Source organism: Camelus ferus, chromosome 2, assembly GCF_009834535.1.
Source record: "Camelus ferus isolate YT-003-E chromosome 2, BCGSAC_Cfer_1.0, whole genome shotgun sequence".
In the NCBI taxonomy this organism is placed as follows: domain Eukaryota; kingdom Metazoa; phylum Chordata; class Mammalia; order Artiodactyla; family Camelidae; genus Camelus; species Camelus ferus.
In genome coordinates this window covers 110,791,192-110,819,176 of record NC_045697.1, presented here as the reverse complement: position 1 = coordinate 110,819,176, position 27,985 = coordinate 110,791,192, and the positions used below count along the sequence as shown (strand labels likewise).

The 27,985-nt window shown below is 40.3% G+C and overlaps 1 protein-coding gene across 1 annotated transcript; it reads left to right on the top strand.

The window, feature by feature from the left end:
- On the top strand, positions 1-27,985 carry LOC102523196 (CXXC-type zinc finger protein 5). Its single transcript, XM_032466693.1, is given in 6 exon segments — positions 1-91; positions 25,428-25,672; positions 25,674-25,891; positions 25,893-26,046; positions 26,048-26,401; positions 27,944-27,985. Coding segments are annotated over 6 exon segments (1,104 nt in total).

The window sequence follows — 27,985 nt, the reverse complement described above, 5'->3', positions numbered from 1 at the left end:
ATGGAAAGTTCCATTAGGTGTTTCGTTGCTGATGAAAATGGGCTGGAAGCTCCCTCAGAACGGGTGGTTTATGGCACTACTGGTGCCAAGGGTCAGTCTTGTCCCACACAGGAAACTCTCTCAGTGGACAGAGTTTATCTAATCTCTACATGGCAGCTATATTTTCAGAAGGCTATGCTTAAGTTTAGGTAATGTTTCTTTCCCCAGTTGTTGACTGTTCAAATATTTTCAGTTTAAAGTAAGATTTATAGGACTTTGATGGGCTCTTAGTCCCTTCAAAGTTAAATGGGGTCATTAGGGTGGGCCCTAATCCAATATGACTGGATTACATATTGGAGACAGGGTTACACAGAGGAAGCACGCCGTGTGAACATGAAGACAGTCTAGTTACCGGTCAAGGAGAGAGGCCTCAGAAGAAACCAACCCTGCAGGCACCTTGATCTTGGACCTCTGGCCCCCAGAACTGTGAGAAAACAAATTTCTGTTGTTTAAGCCATCGAGTCTGTGGTACCTCGTTACAGCAGCCCTAGAAAACGAATGTTGTCTATTTTGTTTTGTTTTCTCCTTCTGACTCTTGTGAATTATGTCAAAAAGAAACAAAAGTCTGCCCGGCAAGAATAAAATTAAGGAAGTGTTTACCACAAAGCCTCTGACATTTTGGGTGTTCAGAGACATTTTCTAAGGTCAAGGGGAAACGTGGCAAGAATTAACCCACTTGAGCACAGGACTGTCACAACTGTAAGGCTCTGCTGGAGAACCATTTGCGGGGGAAGGGGTTATTAATAGCCAGAGGCATCCTCGCCAACAACAATCCATCACCAGCTTCCAGAGGCCATCCCTTTAGGTAACTAATCAGAGCCCGCCCCCCTCCCAGTGGGTAAAACTATAACAAAGCACAGGTCTGCGGGCACCACAGAGTTCAGGAAGCCCTGCGTGCTGAAAGGACTTGCTTGTGTTCACATATAAGGGCCCTTTGGAAACTCTTCATAGTAGTTTGGAGAGACACTGAGGGTGGGGAATGGGATAGAGGCATGTGGGTTAGTAATCTACCACAGCTGGATGGTGTCAGTGCCAGGGAAATCTTTCTCCTTCTCTGAGAAGGTGGGACCGGAAGAAGGAGGAGGAGGGAGGAAAGAGGAGGGAGGGAGCGGAAGAAGAGAAGGAAGGAAGGACGAAGGAAGAAGGAAGAAAAGAGACGGCGGAGGATCCTTCCTTCCGTTTCCTCATCCCTCCCTCCCTTCTTTTTTCTCTTTCTTTCTTCTTTTTTTCTTCATTCTTCCTTTTTCCTTCTTTCTTTCTTTCTTTCTTTCTTTCTTTCTTTCTTTCTTTCTTTCTTTCTTCCTTTCTTCTTTCTTCCTTTCTTCCTTTCTTCCTTTCTTCCTTTCTTCCTTTCTTTCTCATTAAAGTAATCTTATTACTTCCAGGCTGGGGCAAATATGCAATACAATAAGAAAGAAGGAGGCTTCTCGCATTAACATTTGAATAAAGCAGGAAAAAACTAGAGATGTATCAGAGAAGATTACCCTTTGTGATCAATGAATCATTCTGTCTCCAGAATAGAACTTTAATTGAATTAGATCCTTCTCCATTAAATCCAACTGGATTTTATTTTAAAGATTATGTTATCTTTTCCAGATTTGTGTTAATTTAATAAGTGACTACAAATCTTCTTTATTAAGGACCTGAGCATCCTATGCAAAGCAACTGACTAACTGATGTAGAAAAGTGTCAAGCAAATTTAACTGACTTAGCAGAAATCTGCCTTTCAGAAAATGCTAGCCACCAAAGTGATTTAACAAAAGGAAAAGAAAAAACTAGAATTCAGTAATTTTGAACAATAACCTTGATTTATCTACAGAATGTTCCTTGAATTAAAAAACTATGACACAATATTACATTTAAAAATTATCATTTTTGCCAAAGGACTTCAAATCACATATTAAGGTGTCATTTCATATATTCCAGCTCAGCATACCCATGTCAATATCATCACTGTCTTATTTTATGGAAGAAGAGGAATTCTTTGCTGTTTCCAAAGAAGCCGTGTCAATGCCCGAGGCCTAAAAGATGGCAGTACTGTGTTTGCAACCCTCAACAAACCATTTTAGAGACTTCAGCTGAGGCACAGAAATGACTTAAAGAGCACACAGGTAACTAGTGGAAAGAAGGGAATGGAAACACCTTGATAACTTTACTTCTTGATTAAAGGCTTGTGGCCCGTCTTTAACTTCAAATCTATCTCCCGCCGCCCTGCACTGACTCCTCCACCTGGAACGCTCCTTCTTCATGGCTCGTCGGCCCTGTATCTCACTCAGGTGTCAGCCCCGCAGGCACACCTTCCATGGCACCTTATTTAAGAATACCCTCATCCTTCATTATGCTACTTCTCACTATAGCACCTGTTCCACTTGAATTCAATGATACAGATTTACATTTCCTTAGCCAGAACCTTTGAGAACAAACGTGCTTCCAACATAACACATTTAAAAAAATTTTAGAAAGAAAGTGTGAGGCATTTGCTGTGTATTTGTAACACCTTAATACCCCTGGTCTGGGCCACCATCCCATAATAAAATTCATCAATGTTAATTTCTAACAAGACTAAATAAAGTCTGTAGATAACTTCATGTCAGTTCAAGACAGCTATTGTGACCAAACAAGTTATAAAAATATGTATCTTTGGTTTTCTGAGCCTCTTGGATTTTAGAATTGTAGATAGAGGATTTGGAGAAATATATAAATATAAATTATAAATATAAACATAAACATAAATATAAATATATATAAATATATATATATATATATAGTCTGCCTCTCCCACAAAATGTAAGTTCCATATTAGGGTAGGGGAGCATGTCTGTAGACATGCCATAAATATTTCATGACTAAATTAATAAAACTACTTTCCACATGTTGATTGTTTTGGACCATAATTAGTAGATACTAATTCAGACTTACAAAAATCTTTCAGAGGGATGTGAGAGTTGTTGATCTGAGTAGCTCTGGAATCTGACACAGTAGAGGCAGTGTCATATAGTGGATAAAATTACGAACTATTAGACAGAGCCCTTTGTCTTGTCAGTTCTTCACTAAAGATATAAAAGCTCTCTTCTCTGGTCACTTCCTCAGGTCTTCATTCTCTAATGAAGGCTCCCAAGTATCTGTAAAAATTCAGCAGAATTTGTATGCTTTTTGATTGTTAATCTGTCAGTAAAATTTTCAGACCCAGTCAGGAATGCAAAGAGAGTCATGGAAAACTTCTTCCTCCTCTGCACTGTGATGATGGTTAAATGACTTTACACCAGTGACAAAATTGAATAAAATTAAGCTCATGCACACACACACACACACACACAAACGAGTGCATGTAAAACTGGTGAAAACTGAACAAGGTTGGTGGACTGTATCAATGTCATTTTCTTGGTGATGATTCTACACTCTAGTTAGGCAGGAAAACTCTTTGGGAAAAACTGAAAGGTGCTCAGTTTTTCTCTATCATATTTTTACAACTACAAGTGAGTGTATAGTACCTCAAATAAAACAATTAATTTAAAAATGAATGCTCATAAGCATTATTTCTCTTAGGATGAACCAGTAAGTAAGATATATTTTCTCTGATTCTATATAATTTTATAAATTTTTAATCCTTTTATAGCCTAAAAGTTTTCCATAACTAGATGATAAATGATTCACATAAAAGGGTTAGCAAGAAATTGAAATCTACTAATGAGGAAATTAATATTATGAACATCAATCAGCTTGATATGGAAACATTTACCCTGTGTGTCTGGAAAATTTATCCTTCTACTTCAGCCAGCAACTGGCTTTAAAATGCATGAGTTCACAACCAGATGAAAGTCAAAATTTTCAGAATCTTGGCAAACATGATCATTATTTCATGGAAACATTTGGTTTTGATTTTCCTATAAAGCCAATAGGCAATAATAACTGTACTCACAACTAACTGCTTAAATTTCTGTTTAATAAAAAGGTAGATATGCATGTCATAGATAAATATAATTTTTTTCTCTTTTTAAAAAACTCAAGTACCATCAGTTACAATGTGTCAATTTCTGGTGTACAGCAATGTCCCAGTCAGGTATATATACACACACATATTTGTTTTATATTTGATAAATATAATTTTAATAAATGTTTAATTTTATAGGAGTTTTTGATACACCACACTCAATTTCCCCTGTCATTCACATCTAACATTATTATGGTACATTTGTGACAATTCAATAACTAATATACATTATTAGTCATTATTATTAACTAAAGTTTATACTTCATTCAGATTTTCTTAGTTTTTTGCCAGGGCCCCTTTTTCTGTCCTAAAACCCCTTTCAAGACACCACATTACATTCAGCTGTCATATCTCCTTAAGCTCCTCTTGGCTGTGACGGCTTGTCAGATTCTGCTTAGTTTGGTGACCTTGTTTTGAGGAGTCCTGGTCAGATATTTCGTAGAATGCCCCCTCAGTGGTATTTCTCTGATTTGTTTTTTCCACAGTTAGACTTGGGTTATGGGTTTGGGGGAAGAACACCAGAGGTAAAGTGGCTTCTGTCAAGGATATTAACGTGATTTTGACGCCTGGAAATTTAGTGTGAGGGGATCCATTAACAACCCTAGAGAAGCAAAAAGGGGGCGCAGACTCTGGTCTCAGCTCTAACAGAAGCAGTTGGATGACTGTGAGCCGTGAGCCTGCCTTCCCTGTGTCCTTGTTCACCCATCTGAAGACTGAACTTTCATCCATTCCTAAAGTTCAGTTGTTCACACCAGCCAGGGGCACTCGAGTTGCTCTGTGGGGTGGAGCTCATGCATTTCCTTGGACTCTGGACCGTCTCCTTGAACAGACATTGGTGCGATTCATGCAATACTGATAAGAACAGTCTAAAAAAAGCCTGTATCCCCAAGTCAAGCAGCCTGAGCTATAATGCAGGACACTTGTTTTTTTTTTTTTTGCCTGTTGTTAAACTTTATCAGTATCCAATCAGTAATTAAGTTCAAAAAATGAAATGGACCCCTCCTTCATACTTCCTCTCCCTTGCCATCCCTCCTGCTTGTCTATCACAGCGTCTTAAGTCTATGTCTGAGTTGAAGCCAACCTTCAGTTACTGCAAATTGAAGAAAAAATATTCTGTTTAACTAGATTTAAATTGCTATTAACACTTAATTGGTACATATGCAGAGCTATTATGTCTGTTTCTATTTGAGACAGGAGGGAAGGGGACAGGGCATAACCATTAAAAGAATGACACAGCGATCAGCACCAAGATGGTGGGAGATTCAAGTCCCAGTTAGACGCTGAGCTTCAATATACGCTCACTGAAATACACTAGGATGCTATATGGCACTCCCACAGGTGCCAGGGCAGTTTTAAGGGTGACCAGAAAAGGTCAAAGGGTGAGTGATGGCCCAGTTCCTGGGAACCCCACCCCCTTCCCCAAAGTAGTTGAATCAATCCTCCCACTTGTTAGCATATGAAGTTACCAAGCCCATAAGAACTAACAACCCCACACCCTGTGGCCTCTCCTTTCTGGGTGAGACGGTCCGCACTCTGTCTATGGAGTGTGTATCTGCTTTTACTTTAAATTGAGCACCCAACCCCACACCTCGTGGCCTTTCTCTCACCTTCTGAAACAGCCTGCACTCTGTCTATGGAGTATGTATCTCTCTGAATAAATCTACCTTTACTCAACTGTGGCTCACTCTTGAATTCTTTCCTGCATGAAGCCAAGGACCCACACTTGGTGGGATGCATGCCAGGGACTCAATCAAGACCTGGGACGTGGCCATCTTCTTGCCCCACATTTTTCCTGTATCACATTTACACACAGAAGTTAAAATCAGATTTTTCAGAAGCACCATAGCTAAAAACTTTCAGTAATATTTTGTTTTCTTTCTATTTTTAAAAAAATCCTCCTCTCACCATCTGGTATAGTTTGCCAAAAGCACTAAAAAGATGGCAGAACAAGGAAAAGGAACTCGGGTGGTCCGCAAATTGGGCAACACTGTCTTCGCCAAACTGAGAATTTACGTGTGGTGAGTAGTGTCCTGTGTCCTCACCTCCTTCCCCTCAAACTTGTAGGACTTAGAAGGCTCTGTCTTTGGCATGTGGTCATTAATAGCAAGTCACCGGGAGAAATCTCAGCAAGGCACACAGCCCAGATCCCTGTAATGTTCACAAAGTTTGATAAATACAGATGGTGTCTTCTAAGAGATAGGTAAATACATCAGTTTTCCTCTAGTGGAAAACTACTATATGAAAGCAGAAAGAAAATTCTCCTTGACATTTGGAAAATACCAGCGTCCACAGATGGAAGGAACAGTCTATGGGCAGTAGAATTAAACTTCTACATTAAATGAGCAAACCACCTATGCGAAACAATCTAGGCATTGTTTGCTAATAGTTATTCTAAAATTGTTTTTATAAAATATTTTGTATGTTTCCATTACAATTTTATTCCTCTTAACTTTTTGTGTGACTTTTTTTTTAATCCAGAATTCACTTTTGACCTTGAGGAGTGACTGTAATGTTTGAGGAGAGGAAGCTGAGTTGTGGCAGGAAAATTTCTATCTTGACATCTTAGGTCTCTCTCTCTCTTTTTTTTCCTGTTTCTAAGACCAGATTTGTTTATTACCTCAAACTGCTCATGTTCCCTGGAATTCCATGTGTACACCCATTGGTCACTGAAGTATATACTTTATCACGGAATCCTGAAATCTATGGAAATCAAATGGAAACCTAAGTATTAAGCTGAAATTTCAATCCATTTAAACCCTGTTCACCCCTAAGCTCTCAATCACAAAATGTGACTCAATAATGCAGAAAATGTCTAAAATGAAAATTCACATCCAAGTATCTGCATTCTAGAGATCCACTTCTGTATTCGTCCTAGTCAGCCAAAACACAGCAATATCAAGACTGGAGAAAATTATGAATATTTGTTCATAACTAAACTTTATTCTCAACACTTTTCAGTATCTCTTTTTTCCCCAAAAAATCTGTATTAGGAAAAGATTATTAACAACCTTTTTCATTGTAAAAATAAAATTGTAACAATTAAGGGGCATTTGTGTTTTGAGTGCTGCCCACATGTAGAGAAAAAACTTCCTATGTACCATGTTTCTCCTATTTTTCATCTTTCTTGTCCAACAATAAAAATTCTTTATCCTTCAAGATCAGGAAATGCCTTTTAGTTAAAAAGAATAGGGACATAGAACAGAAACTTATGGTTACCAAGGGGGAAGGGATAAATTGGGAGATTGAGATTTGCAGATATGGACTGGTATATATAAAATAGATAAACAAGTTTATACTGTAGGTCTGGAAACTATATTCAATATCTTGTAGTAGCTTACGGTGAAAAAGAATATGAAAATGAATATATATGTATGTTCATGTATGACTGAGGAATTGTGCTGTGCACCAGAAATTGACACAGCACTGTAAACTGACTATACTTCAATAAAAAAAAAATCACTTTATAAAACTGAAAAAAAACAATAGGGAAGAAGTTTGTGTTTTAAATAAAATTTCTTTAGGGGAATGACCAGTAGTTACTTGGGGAAATGGAAGGGAGGATGAGGAAAATCTAGGAATGGATTTAAGAAGTACTAACTCTCAGATGTTAATAAATTGGTTTTCACTCGCACACTGACATCAAATATGTGGATTTTCCACACAAAGCAATTCTCTGATTCTCTGCAGACACCAACTAGATGTCCTATAATTTAATCAAACTCTTACACTGCCCAGAGTCAAAGCAGACCCCACAGGTCAAGGATTCAGTCGCAAAAGACTGGTCCGGACTTCTGATGCCTGTCCCAAGTCCCAGGTTGTCCCTTTATTTCTGACCAACCGGCTATAAATCAGGAGTTCCCGTAACAACCTACTAGGGTTTGATAATTTGCTGTAACAGCTCACAGATCCTTGTTAACTTGTTACTTAATCTTTACTTATATTTATCAGTTTATTATTAAGGGTATTATTATAAAGGAAACAAGGGAGCACCCAGATGAAGAGGCATATAGAGTGGGGTCCAGAAAGATCCTGAGACAGGAGCTTCTGTCTCTGTGGAGTTGAGCGCACCACCCTCCTGGCATATGAATGTTTTCACCAACCCAGAAGCTCTCCAGACCCAGTCCCTTTGGATTTTATGAGGCTTTATTGCATAGGTCATGCTTGATTAAACCACTGGCCATTGGGGATTAATTAAAGATTCAACCCTCTAATCATTCCTCAGCCCTTCTGGCAAGTAGCACCAACCTGAAGCTCTCTGGGGGCCCCCACCATCAGTCCTTTACATAAAGATATTCTTATCACAGGGGAGATTCCAAGGGTCTTAGAAGCTCTTGTATAGGAATCAGAGACCAAGAGCAAATATTATGAAAAGAGATGCTCCTATCACTTCTATCATTTAGAACATTATAAGGGTTTTAGGAGCTCCAGGAAGTGGAGACAAAGGCCAAATATATACTTCTTCTTTTATTACATAATCATGTAAGTTACAACAGAGAAAAATGTACTAAAGGAAAGTCATGTGTGAAAAGTTATTATAAAGTATCTGGCAGAAAATGAATCAGCTCTAAGCAGGCAGCAGTCAGCACCAGTGGGTCCTCCTTCTCCAACTGCAGTCTCCTGTTCTCTTTGCCCTTTCAAAATTTCTAAATGGGGAGGGGACTGTTGTCCATGTGTCCCCAGGAACCAAGCTAGGCGTGATGATTCATGCAGGGGGAAGAAGAAGCTCTCAAACTATTTGAGCCTACATTAGGCGCGTCCACTTTAGAGGTCACCATGGGGTTAAAGACAGTAAAACCAGATTCGCAGTTAATAAGGCTAAAATTATGAAATGTGAATAGTTGCCAAAAATTACCCACTTAATTACTCTTCTCTGAGTTTTTTTTTTTTTTTGCCCTCTTCCCTTGCTTTTCTCTTGTCTTTCCACCCTTCCTCTGATGTCACTGCTGATGTCCAGATAATTATGTAGAGTGTTCATGCAACACAGCCGTGCCAGACAAAGAAGCATCTCAGACTCTGACGGTCTGCAAAGCATTCTGCTACTGAGTTGAGAAGATGTGTTCATTCTCTACTGCTGCACAGCAAATGACCACAAGTTTAGTGGCTTAAAGCAGCACACATTAATTATCTCATAGTTTCTGTGAATCAAGAGGCTGGTAACAGTTTGAGTCTTTTACTTGGAGTCTCACAATCAAGGTGTCAGCCAGGATGCATTCTCATCTGGAGGCTCTTATGTGGAGACAAATCTGCTTCAAAGCTCACTCAGGTTGTTGGCAGAATTCCTTCCCTTTCTGTGAAAGAAGTGAGGGCCCCAGATGCTTGCTAGGTATGAGCTGGTGACATAATATAATGAGGCTACCCTCAGCTGCAGAGACCAGGCGTGGTTCCTAGAAGCTGTTCACAGTGCCTTGCTATGTGGTCTTCCTAACGAGGCCATTTACTTGATCAAGCCAACGAGGAGAAGCCCTAGCATGTGTCTGCTAGCAAGAAAGAGTCTCACAAACTGTAATATAACCAATCACAAGAGTGACATTTCATCACTGTTGTCTTTTTCTATTGGCTAGAAGCAAGTCTCGGGTCCTATCACCCTCAAGGGGAGGGAGTTACACAGTCACAGACACTGGGAGGTGAGCATCATGGGGAGCCACCTTATTCCACACTGGGGAAACCGGGGACACTAAAAAATTACATATTATGTTTATAATTATATATACAAGTATATCTATATCTATGTACTACTTGTATTCCTTGAAATTGATCTCTAGAAAGGCTACAGGCTAACAGTAAGCTTAAATGTAACCTAGCATGTTAATAACATTCCACTTGTGTAGACATAATAGATGTGTTCAGGGCAGACCCTTTATTACAAACTATGGTTCCTTTTAAGGAAGCACACATAGGAGTGTACAATGGACTCCTTGCTATACTTACACACTGCTCACTATCTTATGCACAGAAACATTCAATACCAGTGTTTCAGCTACAGGAACCTCCCATCAAACCTACTTCAGACCAGAGACTACGATATCCAGTGCCCATATTTAACAAAATACATTGACTACTAGGAAAGATATACCATGTCTACTGAGAAGTTAAACTCCAGAGGAGTCCAAAAGGATTCTTGCAAGCTGTGCTCATAATTCTACCCATTTTTCATAATGAATAACAAATTCTCAGAGATGGTAAAGTCAAACAGAAACTACGTACTGAAATTCAAATAAATAATTTACCTCCTCTGCAGAAATATACATCATTTTTCACCAAAGATAATTAGATTTTAAACTTCATTCTTTCTCAGCGGTTATCTGTACGAGCACGAAAGAATTTATCTACACACTAATGTTTTCAAAGACCATGTTTAATGGATTTCAAAATTAATAGCTGTCAAATAATACACACCAACACACACTGGTCACATGTTTCCTACAATGCTCAAATCCCAGATGAGTAGGTTCAGAAAATAAAATTTTAATTTAAAGGAAGATGCAAGGATTTAATCAAGATTATCATGGGTTCTTTTGCATTATCTTCCCTTTGCACATCTGGGGGCAGGGATGAGCAACTGTATCACCTGAATGCTGCTCTGATTTGCCTCCTCCTCTCCATCTTAGTGATTTCACCCAGCCATTGTCGTTGCCCACCTTTCTTTAACCGGTTTTTCCCCACTGTAGTCTATGCTTTGTATAAGCATGGATGCAATTTTTCTAATTGAAAGCCTTCAATGGCTCCTCATTACCTACAGGGGAAGGCCCAGATTACTTAGAAGGACGTCGACAGTCTTCCATCATCTGGCCTCAACTTGCCTCTCCAGGATTAGCCTTTGCTGTTCTCTGTCTCACTGTACAGACCCATGCTCACTCGTCTCCAAATGCACACGGTCTTGCATAATTTTCTCCCTTCATATAAATAGCATTTATATACCATGTTCATGAAGCCAGTTCTCTTCTCGTTCTCTTGATGTTGATCTCTGGTGCATCTGTCAAGACCAAATTGGAATGTCCACTGCCATGTTGATATGAAGTGCCTTCCCCGCATTTCCCAGAAGTTACAAAAAGACTTTATTCTTATTGAAATTTAAAAAGAAAGACATAATTGAACTACAGTTTAATTATTTGTTAGACTAACTAGATCGTGAACTGCTCAAAATCAGGGACTATATCTTACATTTTTTATTCCAAGCACTTTCTGTGGTAGTGGTGCCTGCTCTATGGTGTAAACGCTCTCTAATTGTTTACTAAATTGGTGTTTTTCTTTGTACATATCTCAAGTTGGTTATTTTTTGAACCACTATTCATTTTAATAATTAAATTAATACATATATCTTTATTTATTTAGTCCACTGTGTTGTTTTTTTCCTATTGAGAAAACCAGAGATATTTCAATAACCAAACTTTTAATGTCTTCAAATATAAATTCATCAAGCATTTATTGGACCCATACTATACTTCAAATGCATTTATTATACCTCTATCATGCTTCAGACACTGCTTAAATACTAGGAATGATCTCATAATCTAAATGTAAAGAGATTAATATAAACCAAAAAAAACCAACCCTACTATACTATATTTAGTGCTATGCTGGAGATATTTATAAGATGTACAGGAACACAGAAGAATAAGTGGTTAATCATGACTAAAGAATTCAGAGAATAAGTCAACCAACGTAATTCTGTAAAGACAGGCTGTGAGTTTGGTTATGTGAGAGCAAAGCATAGAAGGGAGAGGGAATTGGAGTGGCCAGTAGGAAAGTTTCATAGTCTGCTCCATCTGACTCTCACTCAGCTTCTATTCTTATGGTGATGCCCATGTTAAACTTTCATACAACAAAAAGAGTAACATCACGCTTCCGTTTAAAATGATGCAATTGTTTCTGTACAAACAAGAGGAGCTTAATTACACTCCCCCAAATGAAAACATGAATTCCCAAACGGCACAGTATTCATACCTATATTATGTTATTTCCTCTTTAAACCAGTCACAATCCTGATTATTTTATGACCTAGAGGCTGAATTATTAATTTAGCTACTATTTACACTCCTCACGTAAGATAGCTAAATGGAGAGGGGAAATGCATACACAACAGAAGAAGACACCACGCGTAGCTGCTGTGGTCTGCATCGCTGTAAGCTGGCCACAGGTGATAACAATTTCATCCCTGAGACCTAAGAGTTCTTAATTAGTAGGACCCAAGGTTGCACGGATGGCAATCCCACGTTTGTGAATGTGCCACGAGGTGTTGGACAGAGTTTACCAGCCTTCACACTACTGACATTTGGAATGGCTAGTTCTCAGTTGTCGGGGGCTGTCCTGTGCACTGCAGGGTACTGAGCAGCACCCCAGCCCTCCATCTCTAGATGCCAGTAGCATCCTCAGAGTCATGCAAATCAAAAGTGTCTCCAGACATTGCCAGGTATCTCTGGCAGGTATGGGGGGTTAGGGCCCAACTGAGAACACTGTGTAGAATGATAAAAACCACTTTTTTTTCCACTCCTTATTTCCTGAACTGTGGGAGCCCACGAATGGGTTAACAAATTGTAACAGACCCCAGCCGCTTGTCTCCTTAAAGAAGAGCAAATGTGCTTAGTAACTGTCTTGCTTGCATCGTTGAGGTTTTAGATAGCACTCTGCTCATTGCAAAGCAACGACCCAGACCCTCGGCTATAAGCGCTGGGCGTGCCTGCTGTTAGATAGTCTTCTATCCCCAAAGCAAGGAACTGGCCGGGCTGGCGGTCTGCTTTAACATATCTATAAGAATGTATCTTGCTCCCCTCTTCCCATGACTTCCCTAAAGGTAAACTGTAGGCCACCGAAGGAACGAGCCTTGGGCTGGAATGGTAAGCAAGTTGTAAAAAGCTGCAGACTCAGAGATGAGAAGGCTGGTTAGCCAAGGACGGGTAAGACCCCCAGAGGGGGGCAACCTAAGACAGCACAGCCGCCTGAGTCCAAGAAAAATGTTAAGCAGCTGCTTCTCATATGTTCCACCCTGATAAGCTGTAAGGCTCGCTGGTGCCAACACGAACATGATTTACCAAAACACAAAGGGTCTTCTGACCTTGAGCCAGACTCTACAATCTCAATCCCACCCTGTCTTTCCCTAAATTCCTGCATTCCATCACACAACTGTCAGTGATTTCTCCTTTGATTGTACACAATAAATGTGGGAGCATTTGAGAGGTTCGTGGAGTTGGCTCCCAACTCCCTCTCACTCTCTTGACTTTTTCCACAGAGTCTCGAGTAATTCATTCCATCTCAGTGGGACTTCTGTTGGCCAGAACCCACAACTGGTGACGAACCCACACGGAAACTGTATGTGCTGCCGTTGTCTCAAAACATACATCAAAACTTTATAGGACAGGTCAGCATCCTCGCAGGAACACCATCCAGGCAGGGCCATGACAGAACCGTTATTAGGCTGTTGCATCATTTCACCCTGCCAGCTGGTGGGGTACGTGACAATGCCTTGTGGATCTTGTGAGTGTTGGCCTTTTCCTCATCTATCTGACTATTAAATGAGTTGTTTGCTGAGAATACTGTGTCGAATGCCACAACAGCAAATAGGGCACCCAGTAACTCCACAGATGGTAATGCTGATGGAAGCACTGCAGGTAGGAAATGCAAATTCATACGCAGAGTGTCTGTTTGAGAACAAGTCCTCCCTGCTGCCTCTGAGTAATCAGCCCACTACCAAACAGCTGGTTGGTTCTCTGAGGAACGGAGCTAGGGAGAGGGCTTAACACTGGTCTCTGCTCTTGACAGGTCTGACACTCAGCTGGCCACGTGGTGGCCAGGCCTCAGACTGGGGTGACAAGGCAGATCAAATGCTCCCTGCCCCTGGGGGGCATTCTAGTTGATCATGGTAGGAGGAAGGAGGTAAGAGAGGGGGGCTAGAGTTCTGACAGTCCTATTTCGTGGACTCTTTCCAAGACCCAATATTAATTTTACTTATTTTCCTGAGTCCTTGACTTTGTTTTCACTAACTTGACATTGTAAGAAGAAATCAGGATTTGTAATTTATTTGGACATATGGCAGTCTAACTTTAGAAGTCCAAGATGACAGTTGAAAAAGCTTCATTACTGCTGCAAGATAAGCAGCTTGAGACATAGTAGCCTACAACTCTAACCAACTCAGATGTTTTTTGACTAGTGACAAGATAAACTAAACAGGTTATCCTCATACAATGGAATACTATGCATCAATGAAAAGGAAAAACTATAGATATACATAATAATATAGAGACATCTTATATCTCAAAAACATTATACTGAGAAGGAAAAATCCAGAAACAAAATTAGACACTCTGCCTGACTTCATCTATATGGGATTCTAGAATTGGCTAAACTAATCTATGTTTGGCAGAAACCAGATCAATGGTCACTATAGTTAAGGATGGGACTAGTGAAAGCAAAGGAGCAGGGGGGTTTCTTTGGGATGACAGGAAGGCATAACTTGATGAGAGTGACAGTTACATACGGTATATGTATTTTTCTACACTACAGTGTATTTTTAATATAAATCTGCCTCAATTATGTTCATTTATAATAAAAAATACAGAAAAGCAAGTTTCAGAGATGAAGGTAATAAACTCAGATTTCTTGAACAACCCATGAGGCAGTTGAAAAACAAGTTGACTTCAGGTTCTCAGAAGAATATTTAGCAAAAGTTTGAGTTTTAGGGTCTTGAGCATTTCAAATAGTGATTCCCTACCATAGTTGCCCATTAGAGCTGTTAAGGGAGATGTTGGGTACACCAACATCTGGGTTTTTCCTCCAGAAATTCTGATTTAATTGGTTTGGAGAGAAGTGCAGAATATAGTATTTTTTAAAGAGCAGATAGGTATTTCTCATGTGCCATCAGGCGTAGATACTGTTACTATAAAGGGTTATTGAAATTATGGAAACAGATCAGATTTCTTTCAGGTAGCTCATAAAATGAGAAAAGAAGAGGAGTAAAGATCAATATTTACAAGGCTAAAATTTTTTAAAGTAATGAATCTTTATTAGAAGTATTGGTATGCTTCTCAACAAAGACATTAAAAGGATAATAAAACAATACTATGAAAAAGTCTATGTAAACAAATGTGCCAGTGTAGAAGTGGACGGAGTTTTGGAAAATACAACTTACCAAATAAGAAGAAACATATATAACTATTAGAGAAATTAATTTTTTATCCAAAGCCTCTAAAAAACCAACTCCAGACCCAGATGGTTTCACTGATGAATTACATTAAAAATCTTCAAGGAAGAAACAGCACTAATCTTGCACAGATGATTTAGAGGAGGTAGAATGAATTCCTAGCTCATTTTTTGAGGCCAATATAACATTAATACTAAAATCTGACGGACATTATTGAAAAAACAGAAGGATGTTACAGGCCAATGTGCCTTATGCAAGAAGATGAAAAAAGCACTTCTAAATAATTAGCAAATCAAATCCAACAATCCACAACTCATGATAAATTATCCCTTGAGCACGGAGTTTGCCCACCACAGAAGAACCACTTGGGATGTGGGAGAAGCAGCTTCAGAGTAAATATTGACATTTGGAAAGAACAACAAACAAACCAACAAAAATAACTAGTGCCTACCGCAAAAGATGCAATTTCTGATTATTTCTAACATAACTATGCATATTCTTGCTAGGGGTAATTAACCTGGGATTTAGGGGTGTTATTTTACCTTGAGTAAATGAATGTATCTCCCTGAGTATCAACAGAGATGTGTCTAAGACAGAGAGAATAATGTATTTCATTAAAGACCCCTAAATAATTAGAGAGTGGGAGGAATAGAATCTTTAACTCCTTATCATCATGCCAGGACACTCTCTATTTAGCATAATTAAACTTTCAAAGATGAGTTCTAAGTTCCAACAGTCTTGCTCATTCTCTACTATTAATGTGCACTTAATATACTTGTTATAAATCTGATCATTGTGACCTAATTACTACATAATATCTTACTTCTAAAGCAAGACACATTTAGGTAATTTCTATCATCTCTGTGGGATGTAATCATCACAAAAACTTTCTTACCAATTGAAGGTATTACTTGTCTCTACTTTAAAAATATACCATAATCATGACATCTAAACATAGCAATATATAGCCAATTAAGCCTACTCTAACTAGAATGTGTGAAGTTTCAAGAAATATGCTCTTTTATGTCATTTCAGTTACATTTTAAACCTTACATCTTGTGATCTGGAATCAACTTTCCTATTTACCCTTTGCATTCTTGGCTGGTACCACAGAAATTTAAATCAAAACCTTCACTTACTTGCTGAGCTATGATCAGGTTTAATCAAGCATTCAACCTGAAGAGGCTTCTTTTTGTACCAATCTTCAACCTTACCCACAATTTGGAAGGAAAGGTGGAAAAATAAGACAATTTGAGATGCTAGACAGGGCACTTGGCTGGTTAAGGCTTATTGCTTTAAGATGTTCTAAGGCGAGGATGACGGAGCCACTGTAAGTTATGCTATCTTATTTCATAGCTCAGAGAAAGTAGCTCTATGAGCTCAGTGACAGTAACGGAGAAAGACGGTATTCAGAGGTGCTGTTCACTTTGAAAGAGATGGTAGGGCTGTGGTGAGGATCAGTGAAAGGAAAGAAGAGAAAGGCAAAAAAAAAAAAAAAAGGCATACAAAGAGAAAATGATGTAAAAACTGATAAAGAAATAGAAATGACCAGATACTCTCTAAGATCTCGGGCTAGAAAGTAACTGTGATGGTAGGCTAGATCACGTGACAGTAAAAAGTAACCCTTGAATCGCTGTGACTCGACACCATACACAAGTGGCATCCTCGACGCCTATCATGATCAGCCAAAGAACTCTGCTCATTGTAATCACATGGACCCAGGCTGGCAAAGCAACTGCCATCTAGAACATTACCAGTTCTGCACCAGACAGCAAATGCATACCAGTTCTCAGTCTTCCCCAAGGAAATGACACATATCACTTCTCTCAATTCTATTGGCTAAGCCAAGAAAAATGGCCCCACCTCTTGAATGCGCCCTCACCTCCTGACAATGTGCCTCTGTAGGAGAATCATAAATATGTGGTCAAGTAATAAGCATATATGATACTCTACAGCCCCTGCCAGATAGTAAGGTGAAGTACATACCCCACAGAGCACTGGTAAGTGGACCACCCAGTATCCAATCTCCTTTTATTCTCCATCCACAATTGTTATTTCTTGAGATGGTAATCTGAACACCTAAAAACTACATTGTCCATCTTCCTTTGTAGACAGAGGCAGCTGCGGACACAGTTCTGGCTAACAATACATGGATGCCATTAGTTGGGGCTTCTAGGAACACTGTAATTCAGGCACTTAAAACAGACTAAGCCGGCTCCTGCCTTTCTTCCTGACTTCTGGGAACAGATGTGATGCCAGCGGAGTGGGGGTGAGATGTGATGATGCCCACGCTTTCACCCTGGATGGCCAAATTTCAAACTCCTAGATGTTTAAAAGAGGAAAAAAAAAAACCCTTCTATTTCTGTTCAGCCACTTTCAGCATGGTTTTGTCTTACACATGTGGCTGGATCTATTCCTATGCGATCCGAAATTTGAAACCAGGAGTGCGGTGATACAAGTCATGGATTTTAAAGTACAGACTTGGCTTCGTAGGGACCTTGTAGTGGCAGGAGTTAAGATCTCACTCATTTTTATTTCCCTTGAATCCCATTCAGCGCTAAGGCAACAGAACAGCATTTTTTCCCCCTCTGATAAATATCTAGAACCACTTTCCATATTGTTCAGTCTTTCTGTTACTCTGTGTTTCTGTCATGAAAACAAAGTACAAAAACTGATCACAGTATCAGCTTCTGACTAGATCACGGTTCTGAGATGCTGTCACATGGACTGACTTTATTGAACATGAGGGTGGTTCTCAATAAATCTCAGCTACTTATCCCTTAAATCATCTTCCCTCTTAGGACCTCACAAGCCTCTGCTGCTCTACATTTAAGCTGTCCCACTTAACTGCCTGTCTTCTCTGAAAGCCTGTGGCTTGTTTTCCATTCATTTATTTATAAGCCTGTCAGTATGATGACATTAGGTGAATTCCTAAAGATGGAGGGAAATTCTGAAAGCGAGGAGGGATAAAGTGAGGAAGACAGGCAGGAAGTTCTATTTCTCGAGTTACCAGTGGGAGAATTACACAGTTACAGGTAGAAATGATCAGCTTTTGTATATTAAAACTTTTTTAAAATGTCTCTAAGATTTTCTTCCAATCACAGGAATATTGCCATATCTTGGTCTTTTGATAGGTTTGCTTAATAAAGATGGTCTTTAGATACTGTGTCTGTGGTGACTATGTTTCCCATTTCTTTGTTGTTCTTCTCATATTGCTAACAGAGCACTCCAACACAGTCAACGTTACAGAATGACTCTAAGTTGAGCCATATTTTCAGGAAACTGAAGAAAAAAATGACCAAAGAATAGCTGAGTTCAGTGCTTTCCTGGGAATAAAGAGAGACCCATATGCATTTCTCTCTCCAATTCCCCAATAAATTTGCTGTCTTTGGCATATGCATGTTGTGGATGACAGTGTCAATTAAGACAGGTTCTATTTTTAAAAAAGAAAAATGTTAGCAAAAAAAAAAATGTTGATTTAAAATTGTCTTAGAGGAAGAGATAAAGAATACTCATAAGACATACTGCCACATACCCTTCTGCAAAAGATACTCCACGACCACACTACTTCTAGGAAGATAAAATTTTCTTTTTACACTAAAGATAAACTTTCATTTAAAGGACAATTCCATATCAGAGAAATGCAAATAAAAATTACAATGAGGTATCACTTCACTCCAGTCAGAATGGCCATTATCCAAAAGTCCAAGAGTGATAAATGCTGGAGAGGGTGTGGAGAAAAGGGAGCCCTCCTACACTGTTGGTGGGAATGTAGGTTGGTGAAGCCAATATGGAAAACAGAATGGAGATTCCTCAAAAAACTAAAAATAGACTTACCATGTGATCCAGCAATCCCACTTCTGGGTATATATCAGGAGGGAACTCTAAGTTGAAAAGACACCTGCACCCCAATGTTCATAGCAGCACTATTTACAATAGCCAAGACATGAAAATAACCTAAATGTCCATCAACAGATGACTGGATTATGAAGCTGAGTATATATACAATGGAATACTACTCTGTCATAAAAAATAATGAAATAATGCCATTTGCAGCAACATGGATGGACCTAGAGATCGTTATTTTAAGTGAAGTAAGCCAGACAGAAAAAGAAAAATACCATGATAGCACTCATATGTGGCGTCTTAAAAAAAAAAAAAGGACACTATGAACTCATCTACAAAACAGAAACAGACTTGCAGACTTAGTAAACAATCTTATGGTTACTGGGGAAAGGGAGAGGGAAGGAGTAAATTTGGGAGTTTGAGATTTACAAATATTAGCCACTATATATAAAAATAGATTTTTAAAAGTTTTTTTTTGTATAGCACAGGGAACTATGTTCAATATCTTGTAATAACCTTTAATGGAAAAAAATATGAAAATGAATATATGTATGGATATGCATGACTGGGACATTGTGCTGTATACCAGAGACAGACACATTGTAACTGACTATATTTCAATAAAAAAAATTAATAATGGACAGTTCCAGAATGGGCATTATTCTATTTAGCTCCCTTCCACTGCAAAACAATGTGAAGTACTGGAAACAAATATTGTCAGAATCATGTTTTCAAAAGTACTGCTATTTAGAAAGAAAATATGTATATAGGCAAACAAACACTCAAACACAGCACCAAAACCAGACAAAACAACCAAATGAAAGCAGACTTCTATGAGGAAGCAAGTACACAGGCCAGCTGCTATCCTGAGAGTATTTTTCTGAAGCTCAAGTTGACAGACTTTCATTGTGACAGCAATAGGAAATAAAGGTTAGGTTCTGCATGAGGTAGGGAGGTTAATGGGTACTTATCCTTAAAGATGGGAGTTAAATGTTCACAAGCTAATGAGAAATAAACCCACTGTGCAGAAAGAGACAGTAAGAAACTAGCTAGCATCAATCATCCCGCTAGGCAAAGGGAAAAATTTTATATGAGAATTTGAAGGCATTATACAATCCTCATGTGGGTTTTCAGACTGAATTCAGACCTTGTGTGTGGTAGCAAAAACCTCAATCAAGTAACTCTACTGAAATGAGTCTAGCATAGTAGCACTCCCAGGCAACTGGGAGAGAAAAAAATATATATAAATTGGCTCTGTAGGAAGGAATCTTCATCTGAGACCCTAAAAGAAAGCAAAGAGAGAATTCCAAGGACCACCAACTTTGCAATATAAATTACAAAGCACACAAGGGAGCAAGAGTATTACTAAGGCAGTGAAGACCCCAGGAGCCAAGAGTCCAGGAAGAAGTGAAGCTCACAGTGGAGATCTCCGCATGTGGTGCTGCTTTCCCCCAAAGGAGAAGATGTTAAAAGCTGAATAATGCTTTTGACAGTCTCCTCGGACTGGGGCCAAGGAAGGAGAGGACTGGTAATCATTCCAGGCTTTAGATCATAAAGACTAATCTGTAAGAGTAAGAGCGAAATGGAATTAGACAAACACTTAAAAACACCGAGGCTCTGATTCAAAACAGATCAACCCGTTTTCTATGAATTCCCGTCTATGTCTCCATTGTCTGCCAAAAGAAAAAGCCAGTCTCCTCTGGAGGACAACGATATCACTCAAAGTCTCGAATCAACTTTACAATTTTTCAAAGGAAATAAGGAGGCATAAAAAAAGGCAAAAATTGGGCAATAACTAAGAGAAAAAACAAGTATTATAAACAAATTCACAAAATACCAGAGGGAAATAATTGCAAGAAACAATAAAGAGCAACAAAAGGGGTAAATCTGTAGGTAAATTTAAACAAAGATCAGTTGACCACTCGAAATCCTACAGAAGATCTTCCAACAAAGTAACTAACTCATCATCCTGGGGCAGGAGGAGTATTTTGCAGACCTCTACGGGTTTGGAGAGAGGAAAACAGCCCCCCACCAAGGACTGAAAGCAACATGACGTTTCTTAGATGAATGTTTCTTAAGTGAAGTGTATGAAGCACTCATGTCAGAATCTCCGGAAACGGAGTGTGTCCCACCCGCACATATTGAACCAAGATTTGTGGCGGCTGAGTCCCTGAAAACTGCGTATTTCATGCAGCAGATAATCTGCCGCACGCTAATGCTTAATACGAGCTGTTACAAGATAAACGATGGGTACTTCTCTTTCTAGGATGAGTTATTCCCTCTTTGAAATAATATATTTGGAGTAATGGTTACTACCCAAGTTAAAAAAATATCTTTTTCCTGCCCCCGTACATCCAGGTGGGTCAATGTTTACTTCATGGACTATAATTGAGAGGGTAAAGTAGAATGTAACAATAAAGGAAGTACTTTCGATCACTAAGGAGTAAATCCAGTAAATTTTTCTTCTGTTTAAATAAAATCTCTCTGACTATAAACTAGAACCTTTTTATTTTTGCTTATAACAATTGGAAATGGAAAAATTCTTATCATCCTTCTTATAAAGATTCCTTGAGCCTTTGGCATTCAGCGTTACTTTGATCACAGTTCTTGCTTGTTGACCCCTTGCAAGGTGCTAGACTGAGATCTGGGCACTTTAGAATCCAGGTGGAGATGGATAAGCCACATAAACAACTAGGTTCGGGCCATTGTTGTAAAACTTTTTGAGCTCTGTGCCAAAATCACAATTTTCAATTCTTCGAGAACTGCCCTCTAGTCCAATAAGGGTCAATTACACCAGACGTGTTTATATTCATGATCCCCTCTCACCACAATTCACTGTACCAGGAATGATCACACAGCCTGCGAAGGGCCTATCAACTTCCGTGAACTCCAAATTTGAAATCGTAATGATAAAAAGTTAGTGGATGTGGGTGGCTAGAAATACAATTTGTATATTCAGTGCCTGTGGGATGGTCAGAGTCAATCAGGTTATGAATATTAGCATCCGATCTAAAGAGAAAAGTACAGTGCCTCGTGTTCTCTGTTTTCTTCTTTAAAAAGGCAAAAACTTTGGCATGTCAGTACCATCCTCTAGACTCTCAGTTATCCCTCCATCAAAGTAGCATAACACATTAGTAAATAATAGCACTACATGGAACTAATTGCCTGGGTATAAACCCCAGCTCCAAGTTCCATGTCACAGATTTGTGATATTGGACATATCAATTACTTTTTAAGTCTCACTTTTCCCGTCTGTAAAATGGAAATAATAGTGTTATCTACCTCAAAGCATTGCCATGAAAATTAAAAAAATAATATTTTAAAGTCAGCTAATGTATGGTAAATAAGAAATAACCATGCAAGTAGTATTTTATGAAACAAGCAAATACAATGTATTACTAAATGAAAATTGTCTTGACTTTTAAATGAAAATTTACAGTGCTGGATACTTTATTGCTTTTTTCGAATGACTTTTAGTCACTGCTCACTCTGGTAGTGATAATTATTACTAAGTCTTTTATTTGTTCTCACTTTTCATATCACAAAACTTTCTCCTCAATTCACTTTCTTTCTTAGTGTAGTGCATCCTTTTAGATTTCTTACCAAAAACATTTATGTATGATATACATACTTAATAGTTTGTTTAGGATATTGTAAAAGAATTAGATCCCAAACTACATTTTAAAATAATACATCATGACTAAATAGGACTTAGTCTAGAGAAGTTCTACATCAAAAAGTTATATCAATGTGATTCACCAAATTGAATAAAAGGGAAAAAATCTACACAATCATTTCAATATATGCTGTCTATCTGTTTCTATATCTATTTGCCATTTTGCTAGATTGTCAGCCATTAACATTGCCTTACTATACCCTCTCCTAAGATCAATTTTGCATAGCAGGTACGAGGAACATCATTTTCTAGAATCTCCTTCCCCATTGCTTCAGGCTAGAATTTGCCAATAAGAAGACCTTGCATATGTGGAAAGTGACTGGAGGAAAAGTTTTCATTCCAGGAAGCTTGTGGCAGCCAGACACCATAGTTTCACAGATTTCTCTACAAGTTCCTACTTGGCTGCTACAAAATAAGACAGAAAAGACCTTGGCTTTTACCAGAGACTTGAAAATTCCTGAACTTTCCTGACCAATGTGGGAGACTGAGAGACTCACTTGTTCAGGGCTTCAGACTGAAGTCATCAGAGACTCCCTGACCTTCTAGTGAAGCTCTTTCCAATCTTCACCCACTCAGCTCTTTATACATTCATAGGTGTTCTATTGTCTTAAAAACATCTTTATTACAATAATATTTAGAATAATTCCATTTTACTGACCAAACCAAGAATGATAAAAATGATGTAACAATTATAAAAATATGGGTAGATGTAAATGTTCTTTCACTCATAAAAGCTACCTACAAAATTTATAAATACATTTCAACAAATGGATAAATTTAAATACATTCATTTTAAGATCAGAAATAAGATAATGATGCCCATTATCACTGCTACTGTTGAACAGAACTGGCCAGGAAATTAAATGACTAACAAAGATTAGAGGAGAAGAGGTAAAGTATTCATTACTTGTAATGCTATAAACATTTACATTAAAAAGGATGATCAACAAGTAATACCAAATGATAAAAGTACTATGCTATATTTAAGGATAAAAAATAATAGTCTTCCTTTATACTATCAATAACAAATTATAAAATATAATTAAATACAAAAGACCCCAAGTTATCAAAGCAATCATGAGAAAAAAGAACAAAATTGGAGGTATCATGCTCCCTGACTTGAGAATATACTGCAAAGCTACAGAAATCAGAACAGCACAATACCAGCACAAAAACAGACACATAGATCAATGGAACAGAAAAGAGCCCAGAAATAAACCCACACCTTGTGGTCAATTAATCTATTACAAAGGAGGTAAGAATATACAATGGAGAAAAGACAGTCTCTTCAATTGGAGGTGCTGGAAAAACCGGACAGCTACAAGTGAAAGAATGAGATGAGAACATTTCCTCACACCATATACAAAAATAAACTCAAAATGGATAAAAGACCTAAGTGTAAGACCTAAAACCATAAAACTCCTAGAAGAGAACATAGGCAGAACACTTTTTGACATAAATCGCAGCAATAGTTCTTTAGATCTGTCTCTTAAAGCAAAAGGAATAAAAGCAAAAAGAAACAAATGGAACCTAATTAAACTTAAAAGCCTTTGCACAACAAAAGAAATCATCAGCAAAAAGAAAAGACAACCTACTGAATGGGAAAATATTTGCAAATGATATAACAGACAGGGAATTAATATTCAAAATACATAAGCAGCTGATACAATTCATTATCAGAAAAATAAACAACCCAATCAAAAAATGGGCAGAAGACCTGAATAGACATTTTTCCAAAAAAGACATAAGGTAACTAATAGGCACATGAAAAGATGCTCCGAATTGTTAATAATTAGAGAAATGCAAATCAAAACAACAGTACCACCTCACACCTGTCAGAAAGACTATCATCAAAAGTCTACAAATAACAAATGTTGGAGAGGATGTTGAGAAAAGGCAACCCTTGTTCACTGTTAGTGGGAAGGTAAATTGATGCAGCCACTGTGGAAAACAGTATGGAAGTACCTCAAAACACTAAAACTAGAACTAGCATATTTCTCAATAATTCCACTCCTGTGTATACATGCAAAGAAAACAAAAACAGCAATTTGAAAAGACGCATGCACCCCAATGTTCATAGAGGCATTATTTACTATTGCTAAAATACGAAAGCAATCTAAGTGCCCATCAACAGATGAATGGATTAAGAAGATGTGATATACATATATATAATGAAATATTACTCAGCCTCAAAATAAAAATTTTGCCATTTGCAAAAGTGAAATAAGTCAGGGAAAGAAAAATGTTATGTTATCACTGATATGTGGAATGTAAGAAATAAGATGAATGTATATAACAAAACAGAAACAGACTCACAGATACAGAGAAGAAAATAGTTAACCAGTTGTGTGGGGTGACAGAGGAGTATGGGATTAAGAGACACAAACTACTTTGTGTAAAATAAAAAAGCAACAAGGATATACTATACAGCACAGGAAAATACAGACTTTTTTGTAATAATTTTAAATAGAGTATAATCTATAAAAACATAGAACCACTTATGTTGAACACTTAAAACTAATAACTAGTACAATACTGTAAATCAACCATACTTCAATAAATTTTTTAAAGAAATAAAAATCTCAAATAAACAACCTAACAAATATTATATAATTTAAAATAATATACCACTTTAGGTGTGGCGGGGGCCAGAGTTCGCTGCACGTCGATGGAAAGTTTGGCGGCGCGGCTGCCCCGAAGTTCAGAGTGACGACACGTCCACGTGCACCTGCCCTGAGCAGCAAGGCCTCCCCGGCGTCCCTGTCGTGGGCAGAAGGGCCCGCTGCTCGTCTGTGGACCCCTCGCAGTTGGCAGGCTCCCGCAGACGCGGGGTCTAGGCCTCCGCCCCACCGCGTCCAGCCTGGGCAGCGGCCTCCAGGACACAGGCGGCAGAAGCAACAGCAACGCCAGAGGCTGCAGTGGCGGCTGCGGCGGGAAGGCGGGAGTGGCAGGCAAGAGTGCAGCCGCCTCGGTAGCAGACGATGCCCCCACCCACCCAGCGTCGGAACAAGAGCGGCATCATCAGCGAACCCCTCAACAAGCGCCTGCGCCGCCCCCGCCCTCTCGCCCACAGCTCTTCCCTTGGGGGCAGTGGCGCTGGCAGCATGATGGGCGGGGAGTCTGCTGCAAAGGCTGCTGCGGCTGCGGCTGCAGCCGCTGCCTCCCTGTTGGCCAGTGGGCACGACCTGGCGGCGGACAAAAGCAACGAACGTGGCTGTGGCCAGCCTGCTGGGCAAGGCAGAGCGGGCCGCGGAGCTGGCAGCCGAGGGACAGCTGACGCTGCGGCAGTTCGCGCAGTGCACGGAGATGCTGAAGCGCGTGGTGCAGGCGCGCCGACCGCGGGTGAGCGAGGCGGGCGCCCGGCCTGCCCGACATGGAGGCTTGGCGGGTGCCGAAGCCCTCAACTGGCCAGTCCGACTTCCCCTACCTGGGCGCCTTCCCCATCAGCCCAGGCGTCTTCATCATGACCTCGGCGGGCGTGTTCCTGGCTGAGAGCGCGCTGCACATGGCTGGCCTGGCCGGGTACCCCATGCAGGGAGAGCTGTCCTCCGCCATCAGCTCCGCCGGGAAGAAGCGGAAACGCTGCGGCCTGTGTGCGCCCTGCCCGCGGCGCATCGGCTGCCAGCAGTGCAGCAGTTGTAAGAACCGAAAAGCTAGCCATCAGATTTGCAAATTGAGGAAATGTGAGGAACTCAACTCTTCTGCTGCGCTGGAGGTAACTTACACGCCTTAGAGGGAGGTGTGTGGGCTCTTGCGCCTGTCCGGCAGTCCAAACCCACTCCTGCCCAGATCCACACCTTTCCTGCCTGGGCGAGTGTCTGTGGGATGCCCAGCCCATCCCTGGGCTCTAGGGTTTTAGGGCAGGCTCCAAGACACCGCTTCACTGCCCCACAAGTCAGAGCCACATCCTCAGATAGATGCCCGTAGGTTGTTTTGAGCTTAGGCAAGCATGAAATTCCAGGCAGGGGCCTAGCATTCTCTCCAAGCCCCCGGATTCTGAACCCCTCCTGGAGTTTTGGGTCAGGGATTGAGATTCCCACAGAGGTACTAAGTCTCTGACTTTCAGACATGTCCTAACGCTTCCAGTCCGTGACCCAAGATTCCGGGACTCTCCTCTGCCCCATTTGAGGGGTTCTGTCTGGTGGACCCTGTGGCTTTGAGGGGTAAGCCCTTCATTTGCCCTTTCAGAGACCAACTTTTCCCCCTGAGGCCACCCAAGGATAGAGCAGCTCCAGTGCTGACTGCTCTGCTCTGAGGCCTGGAAGAACCCTAGCTCTAGGCACCTAGTTAACAAATTTGGGGTGCCTTGGGACCCTAAGACCAGTCTGGCTGCATACTTAATGGCCAGGGGTCCTGTGGACGGGGCTGGGACCAGGGGATGGCTTGAGCCTGGAGTACAGGCAAGCCTTGGCCACTGTGGGATTGGCTTTGAGAAGGCAGAAGGGTTCCCATGCTGTTTTCTCGCCACCCTTGTAGCAGGGCCTGTCCCATGCCCTCAGCCATAACACCTTGCTGTGGTGTCAGGCCTGGGTACAAAAGCAACTTTTCAGCCTGCTGACCCTGCCCTGTCCCCGCCCCTCTGCGAATGGGCTTGATGCAAATGTACAGAATGGCTGTAAAACAATGGCACCCCAGCCGTGGCTGTCCCCTACCCCAAGCCCCAGCATGCATCTGCCCTCCTGTCCAGAGAACACACTTGTGTGCACACAAAGGCGCCTGCTCTCATCTAGTGTAGAGACAGTTACACACACGCACACACACACACATACATCATGCCCAGTACCCAGTCTTATTACAGGCGCAGCTCTTAATAGACACCGCAAGCATCCTTCCTTCCTAGCACAGCTCCAAACACGCTAATCACTGTAGCACAGCTCAAGGCACACACCTTGTATGTGTCCAGTGCACACGTGTACACGTACTCATTTGACAGAAACGTGACCATAACTCTCAGATGCACCACAGGCACCTGGCGCTTGTGGCCTTTGGACCGGGGAAAGGAGTCTTCCTGTCTGGAAGGAGTGTTCCTGGGCACAGTGGCTCAGGAGGCCTCTGGGTGCTCCGGGCCCTCCAGTGGCCCAGCGGGTCAGGCTTCTCCTCTGGCCTGGCCAGGATGGCAGGAACTCCACGGGGTGGCCTCTGTTACTCCATGCCCATCCCTCCATCGTGAGGCCATCCATGGGGTGAACATCTTTAACCAGGCCCAGCCAGACCCTGGGTGAACTCTCTCCTTGTTTTTGTCTCCTGTTCCTGCCAGAAGGTGATGCTTCCGATGGGAGCCTCCTTCCGGTGGTTTTAG